The following is a 20,582-nucleotide window of genomic DNA, read 5'->3' as shown; positions in this document are numbered from 1 at the left end:
TACATTTTTTGACTAAAACTAATGACTAAAACTTGACTAAAATGCAATGAGTTTTCGTCGACTAAAACTAGACTAAAACTATCAAGGATAGAAATGACTAAAATGTGACTAAACGAAAAAGCATTTTCGTCCAAAAGACTAAGACTAAGACTAAATCTAAAATAGCTGCCAAAATTAACACTGCTCTGTATGACTTGATGTATGGTTTCACATGCATTTTTTTCATTAGCCCTTGGGTGAATGTAAACAACAGTTACGAATATCTGTGGAAATTCCCGAGGCAGATATGGAGGACGTAAAGAAACAGAGAGCAATTCTATATCAGCGGTACATAGCTTTTCGCGGACAATAACATTTTTGCACCAACGTTCATTAATGTAGAGACACACCCCCCCCCCAGATGACTTGCCTGTTGCAACGGCGTCCCTATCCAGCCGGATAGGCGCCCCAAAACCCACCGTCTCTAGGTCCTTGTCTGTATCCCTGTCAGACAACCAAGTCTCGGTAAAGGCTAGGATGCAGGCATCTCTAAAATCGTGACTGTAACGAGCTTGAGCTTGGAGTTCATCAGCCTTGTTGCGCAGAGACTGGACGTTGGAGAGGATAATTGAAGGTAACGCGATGCGGGAGAGAGGTTGAGTTTTCAGCCTCAGTCGAACGCCGCCTCTTCTTCCTCGTTTTCTAGTCCTAGTCCTTCGATCTCGTCCCCCGGAGAGGTCACGGGAACCGGACATCTGGAATCCATCGAAGTTAACCGGATTGAGATCTGCAGGAGGATCATGTGTGTTCCAGCGAAGAAGCAGCTCTCTGCTGTACTGGAGCCGTGGTGGACGATCAGAAGACAGCCGTGATGGGCGATCAGGAGACAGAAGAGCGTGTCCAAGATTGCAGGCTAGGTGAAACAGTAGCCACGCTAGTATCATGGCGTAGAAATCCATGCTTACACTGTGTCCACAAGCACAAAGGAGAGTTCCCGGTTCTGCAGGCTCTTAAGAAGAGAGTTCCTGGATCCACAAGCACAAAGGAGAGTTCCCGATTCTGCAGGCTCTTAAGAAGAGAGTTCCTGGATAGCCGGGCTCTTGTAGACGGTGATCAGTGGCTCTCGGTTGCAGGAGAGCTTTTGCGACCATAGGAGGATGGCTGGCAGTTAGCTAGGCAGTGCTAGCGTTATCTAGCGTCGGCTTGTTTGTAGCCAGTATGCTAAGCGTAGCCCGTTGCTAGTAGGTTACTAGGCACGGCTAATTTAACAGGCTTTATAAAATGAAGAAGGTATAGATGAGCTCTATGAGAGATTCCTCGAGTCTCCCAGGGAGAGGACAGTCTTTAAATCCGAGGCGTAGATTTGGATGGTAGCCCTCCTTGTAGCACTGGTGGTAGCACTCCGAGCTAGCCTAGCCAGGCTTTCGCGGGAAACAAGACAAAGAAGCCGCTCCGACTGAAGGCGTAACGTTACGTTGTTGGTCGCTCAACAGAGCCAAAAGGTGTAAAACAGATAGTCAGTGAACACTTGACACATGAATACGTTAAAACTGCTCCTAAAACACTTAAAACAACGAAAAACTTGACAAACAACCGCCGTCATTCACATCTGCTGCTGGTCGCTGCGTGCGCATGCGCCCTCATAAACAAATCTACATAGATAAACAAAGACAAAATTATGTGTAGGCGACAATACCATGTCGGAGTGATGACTAGATAGGTGGCTACATAGGTTGGTTATATTTGTCTGTGTGTATTGATAACTATAGGATCTAGGACACAAGTCACACCTACAAACTTGACCAGAGGAAAATCATTGTTTCGATTATGAAAGATTATGAAGTGCATCACTCTGCAGTTATAAAACAATATATTAGCTCCATTATTTCACTCCTGACACACACTTTGAACCAAACCAGTGTAATGATGAATTCTGCATCCCTGGTGAGAATTGCATCCCCACCATATTTTGTGCTGAAACAGTGGGATGCAAATCTCAGCATGTACAAACCGCAGAGATTTGCATCCCCCTCTTTTAAAGCAGACCGGTGACAAACAATAATAATAAAGACCGGTGACAAACAATTAATTTGTGAAAAGTAATAAATATAGATTTCATTGGCGAGATATGTCTCTTGTCTTTTTATTTTCACTTAAGTGTTTTGTGTAAATGAGTTGCTATGTATGATTAACTCTACCGTAACGTTACTGCTATCATCTGATGCATCATCAGAGACTGAGCCTGAGAGAGAGCCGCAGTGATAACACGGACAACTTCTCAGTAATAATCACTTTAGCCTTCGTGTCATTATAAGTTGCTGTCTTGCTTTTTGGTGGAACTCCATGGACATGAGTTACAGCAGCCTGCTGTATGCTGCGCCACGCCTCTTCGGCGTAAATCGCATTTCGGGGCCTAAAAACATGATGCTATCTTCCCGAGGCAGGCGCAAAGCGTGTTTTTCTTGCGTTTAACGCCAGTTTAGCACCTAAGGCCAGGGGGAAGATAGGGCCCCTAGCCTCTGCTCTGGGGCAGTCGTCTCTCTGGGGTCAAACTTCCCCACAGACATCCTGAAGTAGGTGTGAAAGCGGCCATGGTTTCAGCTCCTGTACCAAACAGTGGAACTCTGCATGCTCTCTCCTCTCCTCACAAGACATCACTGCTTGATGTTGACTATATTTGTTCCTGTCGTGATGGTTTGTTTAGAACCTATTTAACCACAGAATCACATCTTGTTTCCACCTGCGAATGATTCTGAATTTTCCTAATGTTTATTTGCTCGCTCCTGGTGTGTAACAGCCTTAAGTGACACAAACTGTGTTCCTCTGTGCAGACCCATGTATGTGTTCCCATTTAATTAAACCTGAACCATTGACCTGCTGTCATGAAGTTTACTGTTAGGGGACTCCCTCCTCACACATCTATCTGTTAGGGGACTCCCTCTTCACACATCTATCTGCTGTTAGGGGACTCCCTCCTCACACATCTATCTGTTAGGGGACTCCCTCCTCACACATCTATCTGTTAGGGGACTCCCTCCTCACACATCTATCTGTTAGGGGACTCCCTCCTCACACATCTATCTGTTAGGCGACTCCCTCCTCACACATATATCTGTTAGGGGACTGCCTCCTCACACATCTATCTGTTAGGGGACTCCCTCCTCACACATCTATCTGTTAGGGGACTCCCTCCTCACACATCTATCTGCTGTTAGGGGACTCCCTCCTCACACATCTATCTGCTGTTAGGGGACTCCCTCCTCACACATCTATCTGCTGTTAGGAGACTCCCTCCTCACACATCTATCTGTTAGGGGACTCCCTCCTCACACATCTATCTGTTAGGGGACTCCCTCCTCACACATCTATCTGCTGTTAGGGGACTCCCTCCTCACACATCTATCTGCTGTTAGGGGACTCCCTCCTCACACATCTATCTGCTGTTAGGGGACTCCCTCCTCACACATCTATCTGCAAGCAAGATAGGCTAACAGTTCATGCTATTGTTCCTATAATATAGTATACTTAATTTACGCATATGACCAAAAGGTCGAGGTTTGTCACCTGTCCGCACTTTTCTCTTCCTATGACTTACCTTCTAACAAACTCTGCACTAGATCATTCTTCTTCATCTCCCTCAAAACTCTCTTGGTCACCTCCAGAGAGTTTTCAGGGTAGGTCTGGACCATCTCATCCACTGTGTCCATCCTGTCTGCATTACACAGTCGGCTCTTTGGGATGACTGGGAAGCCTTCCAGGAAGTCCGCCTTCTGCAGGAACCACTTGAACTCCTTGAACTCTTCATCGTCCAAACCCTTCAATACTTGTAGCAGCTTGTTAGATGCCATCCTTGTTGCTCCCTGCAAATCAGAGGTTATTTTCAACTCAATTATGTAATTTCTTCACTGTGATGATTAAAAATGCATCTCAGCTCATGGGGTGTCCTGGTGGCTTTTTGGCTCATGACCACTTAAAACTGAAGACTGAGGTCATGTGACCTCATCAAGGACATGATAAACGTGACAGATTTGCATAAGAGACTAGATGTTGACCAGACGTTGGTAAACTTACACAAATCACTTATCCTGTCACACAGGAAACAATTATATGCTAATATATATATATATATATATATATATAGAGAGAGAGAGAGAGAGAGAGAGAGAGAGAGAGAGAGAGAGAGAGAGAGAGAGAGAGAGAGAGAGAGAGAGAGAGAGAGAGAGAGAGAGAGAGAAGTTGAAGGAGAGTCAGGTAGGCTGAATTTCTTCACTTTAATTCATATTTTAAAACAAGTACAAAAAAAGACATGTGAACAACGCGTCTCGCCTGCTGGCTTCTTCAGGTTCGCTCTAAACACTAGTATGGTCCAGGTGTGTTTAAATTAGGCCATCAGTGTGGCTTGTCCAATCGGCAGCAGTTTTTTTTAATGAAGTCTATTAAGGATCAAATTGTCACAAGCCAGTTTTGAAATGCTTTATGTCCCTGTAATTTAACTTTAAGGGGAGGAGACGAATGAGTGATGTGACCACCTGAATGGTGTGGGAAAATCCTAATTGAATACAGCTGCGGGCTGATTAGGAGAGCGGGGCTTTTTGCAGTGGGCTGGCGTCCTTCTCTCTCTTTTAAAAGGCAGCCGTGGAGGTGAGAGGGTGTGCAGAATCGGACGCAGGAGACGGATACAGCAGTCCCGGGCAAGACAGCCAAACCTGAGAGTGGACGGGACGTCTGGACAGGAGAGCTACAGAGGGTAGCACAACCCCAGACAGCGCACGGTATCCCGACCCACCACTGCTTGGAGGGCCGACAGCAGCGCGAGAGACTGCCACTGCACAACTACAGAGGGGACGCGTCGTTGAAACGTAGAGGGGTGTTGTTACGACGCACCCCTCTTTAACTCATTGAGTGCCAGTCTCTTTTGGAGAACGGACGCTCCCAGTGCCAGAGTTTCAGAGCGTTTTCAGTGATTTCTCGAGGCCCACAGAATATTGTGTGATATTACTATGTAAACACTGAACACGCACAAAGAACGATGAGACTCTCCTCTATCATCTGCAAAAAAAAGTTTATTGATCCCATTTTCCGTTCTTTAGTTATGAGCCGGAGAAGATAGCTTGATTTAACCAAAAACAGCCATTTTTTTCTAGAAGCTGAGATAATGAGCCTTTTGTGAAATTAAACATTTCAAGCACATCACTGACTCTGAAGCTAATATTTTCTAATGTAGTCACACCTCAAAAATAATTTCCTTCAATAAAACAGTGAAGGCCAGGGAATTTTGTTTGGCAGAATAATATTTTTTAGCTGCAACCAGCAGCGCTGGCCCCTGCGTGCGCTGCTGGTTGCAGCTTCTTGCTGGTCTTGATTTACTACTGGTGGGCATCAGATATTCTGGCTTGCGTTTGCCAATCCTGTCCTGCTGTCTGGGTCTGTCTGAGTCAGTGTTGTATGCTGCTCTGCGTGCCCGTGCCCCCCCCCCCCCTCAACTGCACACTCCTCCTCCATGGGAGTGTCTCTGGGGCTTTCTGCTGCGTTTGCTCTGCACTGAAAAGTCCGCTACATCCAGCTTTTTTTACAGCGTTCCGCGTGTATTTGTCACCGGCTCCCATGCTTCCAGTTGAGAATAATAACAACTAATAACAAAATCATGCAGATGGGCTATCGCAGCGGACACGGAGGTGCTCAATTGTGGCAGCAGATTGGCTGCTGCAGGCACAGCTAACGTTATGCTTCATGCATATCGATGCATACGGATGCGATGCGATTTCCGTTTCCCCAACGACTTCTTCTGTTTTTTCCTCGCCTTTCTGTAATCTGGAGAGCACTGTCGCCACCTAATGGGTCCCTAAAATAGCTTTTACACATTCAACAGCCACGATACTTTCACAGGAGATGGATCTGGCTTTGATGCACGTCCCACCGTCAAAAAACGCAATTGACGAACATACTCGTCCTTGGCACTCTACGTTACTAAACCAAATGACGAACATACTCGTCCATGGCACTCAATGAGTTAAGCTAAGTACCCCTCTCGTGACTATCCCACAGTTGCCGTTATTCCTGTTCTCCTGCTTTTTCTACTCGCGTTTTTATCGTTGTGTTGCATTGGACGAGCCGGAACTGTATATTTGAACAATTACCACTGTACTTTTAGCGAAGACCTCCTGGTCTGTATCTACCTCGGCCCAGCCTAACCAAACTCCCTGTGTTTCTCATGCACTTTAGTGGCTTGCCCAACCAAACTCCCTGTGTTTCTCATGCACTTTAGTGGCTTGCCCAACCAAACTCCCTTCGGTTTTTCTGCACTTTAGTGGCTTGCTCAACCAAACCCCCTTTGGTTTTTTCAGCACTTTAGTGGCTTGTCGTGGGGGCCAAGAACTGTCTCATTGGAGTGGATTATAAACGTGTGTATTTATATTATTCCCCGCCCCTGCACAGTGTGTAGTACAATTGGAGCGTGGAGCCTTGTCCCCCCCCCTCCCTTCAACTTTCTAGCTTACAAAGCCGAATACCCAAGAGGTTCTTAAATGTGTGGACTTGCAGTGTCACGTGTGGAATGTTCTGACCACCCACTACCATCTCCCTTGGGAGCCTGGGTCTCTACCCAGTCAAGTGACTGTTACTCATTATTCCCTCTTTAGTTCCCCTGGAGGTGTTTGGAGTGAGGATCAAGCGGGCCCTACGGAGGACATTTGGGAGAAATACCATTATACCTGGACTGAGGGGGTGCTGGGGTTTTACCATTTTTTTTCTATCATTCTGTTATAAATAAAGATTATTGTGTATCCAACTCTTGTCCATGTCTGGTGGTTCTGGGTGGATCCCCATTCGTATACTTAGTTGTGGTGCGAACACTTGTTGGTCACCGGTCACAAAATCAACATAACAATATAGTACAAAATAGGTACAAGTTACATGCATGATGGATACAAAAGAACAACCTCACAGGTAAATAGGAACTAGAACAATGAAGCTGCTTTACATCAAACACCTATCTCTGCTAAAGGAGGGGGAGGGAGAGTAGTGAGAGGGGAGGAGGGAGTGTCAGCTGCCTTCTTCACCCTAATCAGCTGCAATTATCTGTAAGCAGAAGATATCAATTAGGTCAGAGTCATAAAAAGGTGAACAGTCATTAACTCATTGAGTGCCAAGGACGGACATGTTCGTCATTTCAAATAGTAACGTAGAGTGCCAAGGACGGACATGTTCGTCAATTGCGTTTTTTGACGGTGGGGCGTCGATCAAAGCCTTCTGCCTCTGATGTACAAATATTATAGCTATTGGATGTGTCTAACCTATTTTACAGAACCCTTAGGTGGCGACAGTGCTCTCCACATAACAGAAAGGCAAGGAAAAAACAAAGAAGAAGTCGTTATGGAAACGGAAATCGCATCGCATCCGTATGCATCGATATGCTGAAGCACGTTACTGCAGCTGTGCCTGCAGCAGCCAATCTGCTCCCACAATTGAGCCGGACAGCACATCCGCACATCCACACCGTGGAGTTGTTATTATTCTCAACTGGAAGCATCGTTGCCGGTGACAAACACACGCGGAACGCTGTAAAAAAGCAGGATGTCGATGTCCCTTCACTGTGCGCACAGCAAACTCAGCAGAGAGCCACCACAGACAGGAGGAGGAGTGTGCAGTTGAGGCGAGGCGAGGCGGGGCGGGGCGGGGGTAGGGGGGGGGGGGGGGGCACGCAGAGCAGCGCGCAACACCCAGACAGACCCAGACAGCAGGACAGGATTGACAAACGCAAGCCAGAATATCCGATGCCCACCAGCAGCAAATCAAGACCAGCAAGAAGCTGCAACCAGCAGCGCACGCAGGGGCCAGCGCTGCTGGTTGTAGCTAAAAAATATTATTCTGCCAAACAGAATTCCCTGGCCTTCACTGTTTTATTGAAGGAAATTATTTTTGAGGTGTGACTACATTAGAAAAGATTAGCTTCAGAGTCAGTGATGTGCTTGAAATGTTTAATTTCACAAAAGGCCAATTATCTCAGCTTCTAGAAAAAAATTGCTGTTTTTGGATGAATCAAGCTATCTTCTCCGGCTCATAACTAAAGAACGGAAAATGGGATCAATAAACTTTTTTTTGCAGATGATAGAATAGAGTCTCATCGTTCTTTGTGCGTGTTCAGTGTTTACATAGTAATATCACACAATATTCTGTGGGCCTCGAGAAATCACTGAAAACGCTCTGAAACTCTGGCACTGGGAGCATCCGTTCTCCAAAAGTGGCTGGCACTCAATGAGTTAAGAATATAAATGACATATTACAACAAAGAGGAACTCAGATCCAAAGTTACATTTGAGGCCACGGACAGAAACACCATCTTGCATGCCTTAAGCCATCGTCCAAAACAAATCTAAAGCTGAAGAGATGGGATGTAGATTCACTCAGAGAGGTTACAGGAAGGAAACCATTGGGAGTGCTTATAATAGAGCCAAAGAAAAAGGTTGAGAAGTACTATTAGAACCAGTCCCTCATAGGCAAAATGAAAATCCTATTACATTTGTTTCTGAATATAGCCATATATCTAAATAAGTAAAAACCATTATCAGAAAACATTGGAATAGCTTAAGTTGTGACCCTAATTTACAAGGAAGCACAAGGTCTAGCCCTAGGTTTTGTTTTAAGAGAGGCAGGGACATCAGAGATGCTGTGGTTTTCTTCCATGTACAGAGAGTCCATCCCCTCCACAAATTGGCTGACTAAGGAGGTATATGGAAATTACAAATGTGGAAGATGCATTGTTCAAACACACATGACACTAAGACATTCTATCACCCTCAAACAGGTGTAAAATACAAAATCAAGGAGTTCATAAACTGCATGTTGTTTATATGTTAAAGTGTCCATGTGGTCTGATATATAAACTAACCTTAAGTTGAGAATTGCAGAACACAAAGCTGCCATTAGAAATGGAAACATGGATTATGCCATTGCCAGACACTACAGAGATAGAAACCATGGCTCTGCTGCCTCTCTTAACACATTGAGTGCCACAGCGCTTCAGTAAAATTGTCTGGAGCCTGTGCCAGATTCACTTCCATTCAGTTGAAAACAGCTATAGAATTTTTTCTATTAGGGCTATATGGACAGGGCTGGACTCTAATGAAACATTGGACACTCCTGCTTCTTTCAAAGAAGAAATTTTGTTTCTAGACAGTTCCATTATGAAATGACAGCCTCTGAAAGAAGAGCACTTTCAAGGGTTTTACTTCGTTTCGAACTCAAGCTCTCACTAGTGCCTTAAACGCTGCAACGCAGCCCTATGGAAGACTGTTATTTTGCTCCAAAATTACTTTTCATTAAAACCTGACCACCCACCCGTAGGTGGCGTGGTACCCCCTGGGACTGAAACGGATCCACGTGACTACGTCACGTCCTGCCAGCCCAGGGATAATCACTTACGCTTTCTTCCAGCCGCTGATAAGACGTGTTTTCTGAAAGCTCCACGGTTAACTAGGAGTTAGCTCTTTTTACATAGCTTAGATACTAGGCTCGTTCCGTCTCATTTGCCCACCTCAAGAGGGTCGCGTGGACGGGATAAAGTAGGCTTCGGGGACCCGACCCTGTACCCTTCACCCTGCGGCGTCGGAACAAGTCATCAAAGCTAAGAGTATCTTCCTTAGTTAACTGTTGTTTAGCTGCCGCCGTGCAGCTGATGTGAAACGTTTCCCCGGCGGGGTAACGTTGTTAGGCTTGAGCACATGACTCAGGTCTGCACTCATAACTCTAGCTAGGTTTGCATACATGCAGAATAGCTTGTACCGTTAGCACTAGAACAACAGGCTAAATAGCACAGTTGTCACAGATAGCTAGCTGCATCCGTGCGGTTGCTTCTGTTGCTAGGTACTTTAGGAACGCCGGCTTTAGAGCGCGCGCGTTAGATAGTTAGCTAGTTTGCTCAGTGCAGCTAGCTTGGACTACCTTGTAGCACTCCAGCTATCTGGCTGCGTCCCCAGAAAAAACAGGGTAACGCACCCGGTTATTGTGGCAGATAGCTAACGTGCACACGTGCAGTTAGTGTCTGTGTGCTAAGTACTTCGCGCCAGCTACCTCTGTGTAGGGCGCGCCTTAAGCGAGAGTAGTAGCTAGTAGCCATGCTCTTCAGTTAGCTAGTTAGCTAGCTTGCTCCCGTGCAGCCAGTATCTAGCGATGTGTAGCACTCCAGCTCTTACCGGTGCAGGCTTAGCTTGCACGTTAACCCCGTTTTCCTGTTAGCAGAGAGAGGGGGGAACAGCTAGGTGCTGTATTAGCTGTGAGGCTACGCTGGCCGGTTACGACCGGCACAATTAATTTGATGTGTGCATGCCTAAGGGCAGGAGCACGCCGCTCAGGCGTTGCTGGGACCTACATAAATGTAGTGTAGCTTTTACTGGCGTCTGAGATTTTAGCTGGGCGATTCGCTAGCTAGGTGAGCTCGCCCCGCACCTTGTGTGGGCCGCTTCTCTCAGTACTTACGCCATCTTAGCCAGCTTGCTTGTCTGCTAAGTGTTGCTTGCCTCGTGCAATTAGCATCTACTAGATTGCAACTCCCTCTGAGGAGTTTCTTCTGAGATTGACTAGCTTCGCGGGCCGCTGCCCTTTGCTTGCGGTCACGCTTGCTTCCCCGTGTTACTACAGGGTAGAGACGCGCTGCACCGGCCTGTGCGCAGGCTTGTGTTAGCGCACGCTTGTCTCTCAGTGCTTATGCTAGCTTAGCTAGTGGCTTCCACGTCTGTTCTCTCGGGTTAACAGGTTGTGGGTATTGGTGCCCCCCCTTCGGGATGGGCTATTGCCGCTTACGTTACCATTGCACGCGCACGTTCGCTAGCCTCCGGGTTGCTTACTGTCTAGCCTGTGCTTCTTGCTAGCTTGCTTAAGCAGTACTCCCGCTATTAGGGTGCTACTGAGTAGGGAAGGTCAGGGAGGGGATGGGCCGTGTGTAAAACTACTTGGCCGAGTAGGAATCGGCACGTTAAGTGCGTGTTCGGCCTTGGGCACAAGCACGCTGCACAGGCGCCTTGAACCCTCGGTCTTGTCCGCAGCTAAGCTCTTGAGAGCTGACCAAGGTCCGCTCTCAAAGAAGTGTTAAAGCTAGCTTGCCTTGCATAGGTGCAGATAGCAATATTTAGTACTGTTTAGCACAGAACGATAGCATTTTGCAGATAGCTGGCGTGCACCCGTGCAGTTAGTATCCGTGTGCTAAGTACATTGGGCACGAGATACCTCCGCTACAATAGACATACTGCTCCTTGCTGGCGCTACGCGTCCAGCAGGGCTTACAGCTCGCCAAGGTCTGGGCTCAGTGCCAGCCTTTGGCTTGTAGCTCTAAGGACAAGCCCACCGCCCTTGGTGCCCAAGGCCCGGGGTGGTTGGGAGCTCTCCATGGGTCGCACTCCCTTGTTGGGGCGCCCCCTGCAAGTGCAGGGAGCCTGGCTGGGGGCACAGCGCACCTTGGTCCATGGCCACGGCCTGGCCTCGGTTGGCAGCGCCCAGGTCAAGCCCACCGGTTGGCTCACCAAGGCTGGGCTTAGTTCCAGCCTGCGGCTTGTAGCTTTAGACCCACCGTCCTCGGTGCCCAAGGCCCGAGTTCGGTCGGGAGCTCGCCCAGGGTCTCATACCCAGCATCAAGGCTCGCCTTGGTCCATGGCTACGGCCTGGCCTCGGCTAGAGGCTCCTAGGACAGCCCACCATCAATGGCACCAACGGCTCATTGCTGGTCGGGAGCTCGCCTGGGGGCCGCACTGTCGGACAAGTCCACGTGCGTCTCGAGAGAGAGAACGTTACCTCCGCAGTCCCCCCAGCCTGCGAAAGGCGCAACGTCCCGCCCCCCATCAGGGCACCGGATCGAAAGGTCCTGGTGCCCAGCAATATGCTCATGACTATACTTTCAGGGATCATTTCTATAGTTTCTAACTTGAGAAATGTGTTTCTAAAATGTTCAGTCTCGCTATCCAGGTGATACTCTTTTCTGAGCGCGAAGCGGGCAGAGAGACTTGATTCAGTTCATATGCTCTCTGCTTTTGATGACCGTTCACTGTCTCCTATGGGGACATTGAGGAAGAGAGTATGATCCGAGAAAAACGGGTTCCGCTCCTTTGGCCACAAGAGACCATCTTGTCCAACAGGCTCGATGCCTGGGAGCATCTATGTTCCCCGTCCCCATTACGGCGCACCCTCCAGAGGGGATACACACTACAGTTTGCCCACCCACGTTCGACGGGACCCCCGATCTGGCCGTGGAGGAGGAGGCCATGGACGGCTCCATGCGTCCAAATTTGGACCTTCGGCGTCTCAACAAGACGCTGAGGAAGTCCCGTCCCGAATGCTCTCTTCCCCGCCTGTTCAAGTTGAGACAGGGGGATTTCTTACTTCCAGGGATCTGGAAGGTGCGTTCTTCCATGTCCACATGGTCAGGAGACACAGGAAATACCTGAGGTTCTCCTTCCTGGGGAAGGCTTACGAGTTCTGTGGCTTGCCATTCGGCATGTCTTTGAGCCCGCGAACCCTCACGGTGTGCGTGGAGGCAGCCGTGGCTCCCCTCCGCGCGAGGGGGATCCGCGTCTTCCTATATCTCGACGACGTTCTCTTAGCGGCCGACTCGAGGGTCCGTGCCGCGGAACATACCAAGGTGGTGACCGATCACCGGCAAACCTTAGGGTTTTTGGTGAACTGGCAGAAGAGTTGCCTCGTCCCAGCGCAGGCGGCGACCTTCCTGGGGCTCGAGCTATACTTCCTGCGAGCCTTTCGCCAGAGCGACAGGCTCGCACGGTTCGGACAGCAAGCCAGGTCTGTGCCCTCGGTGTCAGTGCATCAGTGCACAGTGATGTTGGGCCTGATGGCCTCAGCACTGCATGTGCGCCGCTAGGGAGGCTACACATGCTCTCGTGGTCCAAATATGGTTCTCAGGCTTCGCCTGGACTCGGCCGGGGACCGTCATCGCAGGGTTCCTCTGACAGGTCAGGCCTGGCAGGCGCTGGCTATATGGGCGGACCCCCGTTACCTCTCTAGAGGTACTCGGTGGGGCCCTGTCCCGCTCAGGATGGTGATTCGCACAGACGCCTCCCTCTGGGGAGGGGGTGCGATTTGCGGGCATTTTTCGGCGAACGGCCGGTGGGAGGCTCAGGAGCTTCGCCACATAAACGTGCTAGAGCTGAAGACGATTCGCCGGGCTCTGCCTCAGGACAAGCCCACCATCAATGGCGCCATGGGCCCATTGTTGGTTGGGAGCTCTCTTGGGGACCGCACTGCCGGACAAGTCCGCGTGCGGCCAGACTCGAAAGAGAACGTTGCCTCCGCAGTCCCCCCGGCCTGCGGAGGTAACACTTCCAGCGGCTCACACATGGGCACCATGTGCTGATTCGCTCGGACAATAGGGCAGCGATCGCCCACCTGAACAAACAGGGCGGTGTGCGGTCGGGGGCGCTGAACCATAGCGGGGATTCACCTGTGGGTGTATCCCCGTCTCCTTTCAGTGTCAGCGGTCTATCTGCCAGGACGGCGGAGTTACGACCGGCCTGCTGTCTCGAGGCAATCCCCGTTATACGGAGTGGTGCCTCCACCCTCGGGTGAGGGAACAGGTTTGGGCCAGGGTTGGTCGCGCCTGCGTCGATCTCTCGCATCGCGGCGCGCGACACACTGCCCACTGTGGTTCTCGATCCAGGAGGACAGCCCCCGTTAGGTCATGACGCGCTAAAAGCGCACGCGTGGCCGAGGGAGGGGCTCTATGCGTTTCCCCCGACCCCCCCTGATCCGTCAGGTGTTGGACAGGGTGAGGGAACAGCGCCTCCGGCTCGTTTTAGTCTGTTTGGCACAGGCAGACATGGTTTGCGGACCTGGTCTCCCTGGCGCAAGATCCGCCCTGGGCATTGCCGGTACGGGCCGATCTCCTATCCCAGGCGGAGGGGGAGGTGTTCCACCCCTCCCCAGGCAGGTGGAAGCTAGCGGTCTGGCTCCTGAACCGGACCAGTTGCTAGCCCAGGGCTTGCCTGATAATGTGGGATGCACTATGCAGCAAGTAAGGGCGTGGATCCAGTGAACTGCAGTGTGCGACCAGTTCTCTGTTTCCTTCAGAGCCTGCTTGACGCGGGTCAGTCCCCGCAGTCGTTTAAGGTGTACGTAGCCGCGATTCTGCTTGCCATAGGGGAATTGGAGGGAGCCCCGTGGGGGCGTACCCTTTGGTCTTGCGCCTCATGAAGGGGGCGCGTAAACTGCGCCCGCCGTCGCGGTGCGTTTTTTCCCCCAAATCGGACCTGGTTACGGTGCTGGACGGGCTAACGGGTCATCCGTTTGAGCCCTTGGACTCCGTCGATTTAAGGGTTCTGTCTTTAAAGACCGCACTGCTGCTGGCCTTGTTGTCAGGAAAGAGAGTTGGTGACCTGATTGCCCTCTCGGTGCAGCAGGCCTGTGTGGTAATGATGGGCGCAGGGTTACGTTGCGACCTAACCCGGCTTACCAACCTAAGATTATTAATGTCAGCTTTAGGTCTATGGTCATAGACTTATCAGCATTCTGTCCCCCGCCGTTCAGTTAGAGACGGGTGAGGAGAGACGTTTGCTCATGCTGTGCCCTGTAAGGGCGCTCTCGGCCTATGTGGCCAGGACGCGTTCTTTACGCATTACAGATCAGCTGTTGGTTTGCTTTGGGCAAAGGGCCCAGGGCGGACCCCTGTCCAAGGATCGCTTATCACACTGGATAGTGGAGGCGATCGCGTTGGCATACTCTGCCGTGGGCAAGGTTCCCCCAGAGGGTATCAGGGCGCATTCTACGCGAGGTGTTGCGACATCCCCTGCGTTGTTGCGTGGTGTGTCGGTGGAGGACATGTGTGCCGCGGCCTCATGGTCCTCTCATCACATTTTTGTCAGGTACTACAGTCTCGACGTGTCCGGTTCGCAGTTTGCGCACGCGGTGCTGTCGGTGGCAAGAAAGTAGTATCGTTGCCACTCTAATATGTCAGACGGTTAGGCATAAACGTTGCCATATGGCCGTGGTTCACCGGTGCCTTTCGGGTCGCCCTGTGGGGTGCTCCCGGCAGCAAGGTCGGTTGAATGGAGGCACTAGTGAGAGCTTGAGTTCGAAACGAAGTAAACCATTAGGGTTGTGCTACAACCCAGGTTTTATGAGTGAGAACGAGAGCTCTCACTACCCAGCCTTGCTGTGTCGATGCGTCACGGGGTGCGTCGGATCTCAGCGGGCTGGAAGAAATTAGAGTGATTATCCCTGGGCTGGCAGGACGTGACGTAGTCACGTGGATCCGTGTCAGTCCCAGGGGGTACCACGCCACCTACAGGTGGGTGGTCAGGTTTTAATGAAAAGTAATTTTGGAGCAAAATAACAGTCTTCCATAGGGCTGTGTTGCAGCGTTTAAGGCACTAGTGAGAGCTCTCGTTCTCACTCGTAAAACCTGGGTTGTAGCACAACCCTAATGTTTTCTGCTGTCTTTTTTTACTTTTCAAGATAAAGTCACTTTTATGAATACTTTTTGCACTCTAATTTCAAGCACATTCACTGACTCTAGATAATATTTTCTGATGTAGTGACATGGTGTAGTTCTGTGCAGCCTGCGTGCCTCACCCCCCTCTCCCCCCCTCTCCACCCCTGAGCTGCGGGCTCCTCCCCACACGCACACAGTCTATTTTCGTGGCCTCCGTTTTTGCCCCGGGCGGATCCCAGCGCAAGGAAATGGCAAACGGGACTGCAGGAAGAGGTTTGGCCGTTCGGCTTCGGGTGCTGCCTTTCTGGCAGGTAATCGTGTGGAGGAACTATATGCAGACGGATGGACAGAGGCAGAAGAGCTCAGTTGTGGGCGCGGATCGCAGCCAACTGTCAGCTGCAAACAGAGCAATCTATATGGCTCTGGCTGCAGCATGCATCGGTTTCCCCTTTGATCACGGCTTTCTCCGCTTTCTCCTGCACAAAGTAAAGGATCTGAGGTGGGTGGCGCAGCTCCCCTGTAGATTTTTAAGGTGGCGCCGTGTGATCCCTTGAAGGGATTCATGCTCACTGGCTGGGTACGACCTTAAACAGCAGAATTATGGAATAATATGAATTATGATTTTAGGACGTCCACAGACGTCCTTGGCACTTCTCGTTACTTTTTTTTAGGATGTCCACAGACGTCCTTGGCACTCAATGCGTTAAATGTGTTGGGATAGAGAGGCTTCTTCCTAATCCAAGGGGAGGAAATCCAGTCCAAAAATTGCTACAAAGAGAGACATATTGGATCTTTACTTTAAACTCTATGGAACCACATGGCCTCAATGAAACTTTGGATCTGAGTTCCTCTTTGTTGTAATATGTAAGGCATACATGGGCAAATTACGGCCCGCGGGCCGGATGCGGCCCGCGGGCGCCACCTGTGTGGCCCGCCATGGAATTGCAATTTTTTTTTTTTTTTTTTTTTTTTTACACAGTGCACCTGAACGCAACATGCAAGATACCCGCTGAATAAATGTCCAAATGTTCATGGCATTCTGGCCAATACTCCACTTCTGTTATAGCATTTCAGTCTGGAATATGGAATATCTTTCAATAATCTTTATGACTAAAAGGCTACATTGAATTAGAAATTTAAATAATTAACTCATTGGTTTTGGATTTATTTAGCTTCAAGACTGCATTTTTGTTCGTGTGACCCTCAACACAGGCTTTGATTGGCTAGTGGAAATTCTAATTGGCTGGTAACTTTAAAATCTAGCAGCCATATTGGCAGGTGGTCAAAAAACTTAATTTCAAGCCCTGAGAGCAGGTGGTGACATAGGAGTGAGAAAAGGATGAAATATTGGTGGTTAAGACTGAATAATGACATCACAACTGTTAATTTAAAATGAGTTATTCCTCTAAACGTGGCTTCAAATGCACCAAATCTTTCACGCTGGCCCCGTTCGGCCCTCAGCAAAACTTGGTAGCGAATACATTTTTTGTGGCCCTCTCTATCATCAAAGTTACCCATCCATGGGTTACGGCATGACAATATTTGTTCGGCCCCCGGCAACAATCTGGGTTTCTCATGTGGCCCCCCATGAAAAATAATTGCCCACCCCTGATGTAAGGTGTATTCTTAATGATGACTGTTCACCTTTTTATGACTCTGACCTAATTGATATTTCCTCTGCTTACAGATAATTGTGCCTGATTAGGGTGAAGAAGGCAGCTGACACTCCCTCCTCCCCTCTCACTACCCTCCCTCCCCCTCCTTTAGCAGAGATAGGTGTTTCATGTAAAGCAGCTTCATTGTTCTAGTTCCTATTTACCTGTGAGGTTGTTCTTTTGTATCCATCATGCATGTAACTTGTATGTAACCTATTTGTACTATATTGTTATGTTGATTTGATCCTTAACACGTTGAGTGCCATAGCCGAGATATCTCGTCTTACATAATCCAACGGTTAAGTGCCATAGACGAGCTATCTCGTCTTACATAAAAAAAATTTTTTTTTGACGGTGGGACATCAATCAACCCCTTTTACGTCTTCTATATCACTATTGGAGGAAGAGAATGTGTATAATCTATTTTACCGACCACTAAGTGGCGACAGTTCTCTCCAGACAGAGACAGAGAGAAAGCCACAGCCACGGGACCCGTGGCTGTGGCTTTCCGTGCTGGAGAAAGCATTCTAATTTTCAAGGAAATAGCTGGGCGTTTTTTTGACGGTGCTACGTGGATCAATGCCCCCCGCGTCTCCTATTGAGATATTGGAAGTATTGAATGTGTATAATCTTTTTACCGACCAGCTAGGTGGCGACGGTCCTCTCCCGACAGAGATAAAGTCAACCAAAAGCAGCCGCCTCCCGCGGAAATGGCTTGGCGATTTTACAGTCAGAAACGAACGAGCCTCATTCTCATACTGTAGGCGGGGACGCTTTCGCGCTGCTGCGGTGGGGGGTTCCAGAAATGGACTGGGTGAGCAGCATAAAGCCTAGAGTCGCACGGGGCTTCATCGGGGCTCTCAAACCCAAGAGACAGTGAGACCTATCCACACTCGCTGCCAGGGAGAGAGGCTGCTCAAACTCGCTGCTCAAACTCCCAGCAGCAGAGCACTCCGCAGCACAGACGGAGGGAGGAGTTTGGAGACACACACACACTCTCTCTCTCTCTCAGAGAGAGAGAGAGAGAGAGGAGAGAGAGAGAGAGAGAGAGAGAGAGAGAGAGAGAGAGAGAGAGAGCACACAGAGTGGGAGACAAGGGCACCCATAATCACAGGCACGTGAGGTGGTTATTTTTATCAAATGTTGGGAAATACCTTATCATAGTTTGTCTATGTTGCATGAGACCAATATTCAATAACTCGTATGCAAACTTATTTTATTTCTAAAAGTAAGCAAAAATACTAAACAGCTTTCATTGAAACAAGTTGAAAAAGTTAGGCCTATATCCTTATTTCTCTACTCTTTCCGTTACATGAGGCAATAGAGTCTATGTGCCCCTGTAACGGGGGTCACCACTAGGGGTGCTCCAAAAAATTGATTCTTGAAAGGATTGCGATTCTCAATGCCACGATTCCTGGATCGATTCCAAACTCCCAAGAATCGATTCTTCAATGTCAAATTTTTAATGCTGTGGAATGAATGAATGAATATTTTATTTTCGTGTCTGGCTGCATGCAGCCCATCCCTTACGGGATTATTCAGACACATTTTAAATACAACAAAATTGTTTCCAGTGCCAACACACTGACACAAAATAATAAACATTATAAATACAATATATGACTCCAATCAGACCTACACAAACTTTTTTTTTTTTTTTTTTTTTTACCCTTTCTAACTATTCAAGATAGAGTGAAGGAGGGCAAGAAAAAGAAAAAGGATGTTAGCGGCTAGACAAGATGATGCAATTTACAATACAAACCACATGGAGAATGCTTAGAAATGAAAACAAATTGAAACCATGTTGATATGATCTATCTACAGTGCCACTATACATAAGTTAGATGTTTCCTTCTGTTCCAGGCTTTATGGATATAATTAGATATTGCAAATGTATGGTTATTAAATAACAATTTAGCATTTTACTGTCGATGGCTAGTGGTAGCGATGTTAGCGATGTTAGCGATGTCAGCGTTAGCAACGTTACAGTGTATATGACAACAGTCGTGAAAGCGGCTAGCCGCTCACAATCTTCAAAAAGTCCATTGACTATCTGGCTATCGTTATGCATGCTGTCTGGTCAGGCCCGTATCTAGCCTGCCACACTAGGGTGGGCTGGTAGGGGGCAACTTTGGCGGTAGGTTGCCAGAGGTTGTGGGTTCGGGGATGGGGATTAAATTGCATTATATTCAGTGGTGCTGGAAGTACTTTTAGGTAGGAATGGACTCTCGGTGCTGCCTGCAAGGGCAGCGGCGAAGAAAATTTGACGTTTTTTGGACTTTCATCCAAGAATATTTAATTTTAAATTAACATTAGGATTATACTGTTGTGATGTCATTATTCAGTATCTTCTCCTTTTCTCACTCACTTTCATGTAACCACCTGCTCTCCCTTTAGTCATTTTACACTACAACAGACAGCAACACAGGCATAAACACTGAACCAAATTGTTCCAGTAGGAGTCACCATTCTGTTTTGGGTCACCAAACTGTAAGTAGGAACTTTCACTCAGGTGACAGGTCAGTGTTTACATTATTATTGTCAAAACTATTAGCAAACTATGTACAAACTAACTATTTACAAAACTATTGCTATATTTCCAAGACGTTTAGTCTTATTCAAATTCAAACTGAAAAGTAACAAAGAAAACTACTTTGAAAGCAGATTGACTTACCCTAAAAATAAATAAAAATACTTCATCCAGTTTAAAATAATCAACTCCATAACATTTCTTTTCATTGGATGATCTTATTTCTCAAATCAAATTAAAGACTAGTGCAGTGAGACTTAACCATAGCTAAAAACTATTTGCCATTTAGCCTTCAAACCTATATTTACAAGACTTTTAGTCTTATTCAAACTCAAACTGAAATTAAAACTTTGAAAGCAGATTGACTTTGTTACCCTAACAAATAAATAACAATCCTTCATCCATAGTTTAAAATAATCAACTCCATAATAGTCTTTGCATTGGATGAGCTTATTTCTCAAATCAAATTAGAGCTATAACTACTGTTAGGTGCCCTAAACTAACTAACCCAGTGGTCTCCAACCTTCGGGTCGCGACCCTAAGTGCGGTCGCCTGGAATTCAAAAAGGGAGATACAAAAAAAAAAAAAAAAAAAAAATTTGGGTGGGCATAGCCCACCCCTGCCGCCCCCTAGAATCGGCCCTGTGTCTGGTAGACCATTTATAATTTAGCAGCTATCTGAATATGCTGCTATGGTTTCAATCTGTGCTTCCTTTATCAAACTACAGCTAATGTTAGCTGCTCAACAACATCCAGTGTGTCTAACATTAGTCGTCAGGCGCAGGTGTGTATTCAGAACACTGTTGTAGCCAGGGATTTCGGGCCCCATGAAAGGATATCATATCGGGGCCACGGATGCCGGCGTCCGAAGGGCGGCGGTGGAAAATTTTGGCCATTTGCAGCCCAATTTAGAGGAATATCTCATTTTAAATCAGAGAGTTCCCCAAACTTTTGAGTTTGAAAAAGTAGCCGGATCATGTTCGCGGCGTTTG

At 48.1% G+C, this 20,582-nt stretch overlaps 1 protein-coding gene across 4 annotated transcripts in view; it reads right to left on the bottom strand.

The window, feature by feature from the left end:
- The window catches only part of LOC310788760 (NACHT, LRR and PYD domains-containing protein 3-like), a 193,137-nt gene that overhangs the window by 44,380 nt on the left and 128,175 nt on the right, over positions 1-20,582 (bottom strand). For 3 of the 4 annotated variants that reach the window (XM_083650326.1, XM_083650327.1, XM_083650329.1), the window contains exon 3: positions 3,575-3,839. The exons of the other annotated variant lie outside the window; for it this stretch is intronic. In XM_083650326.1, the coding sequence (XP_083506452.1) occupies positions 3,575-3,827 (253 nt within the window). In that variant the 5' untranslated portion in view covers positions 3,828-3,839. The remainder of the gene's footprint in view (positions 1-3,574; positions 3,840-20,582) is intronic. 4 annotated transcript variants of the gene reach the window in all.

The sequence above is a fragment of the Poromitra crassiceps genome, assembly GCF_964638095.1.
Source record: "Poromitra crassiceps genome assembly, chromosome: 14".
Classification (NCBI taxonomy): domain Eukaryota; kingdom Metazoa; phylum Chordata; class Actinopteri; order Beryciformes; family Melamphaidae; genus Poromitra; species Poromitra crassiceps.
The sequence above is the reverse complement of the archived record's forward strand: the minus strand, read 5'-3'. Positions and strand labels throughout refer to the sequence as shown.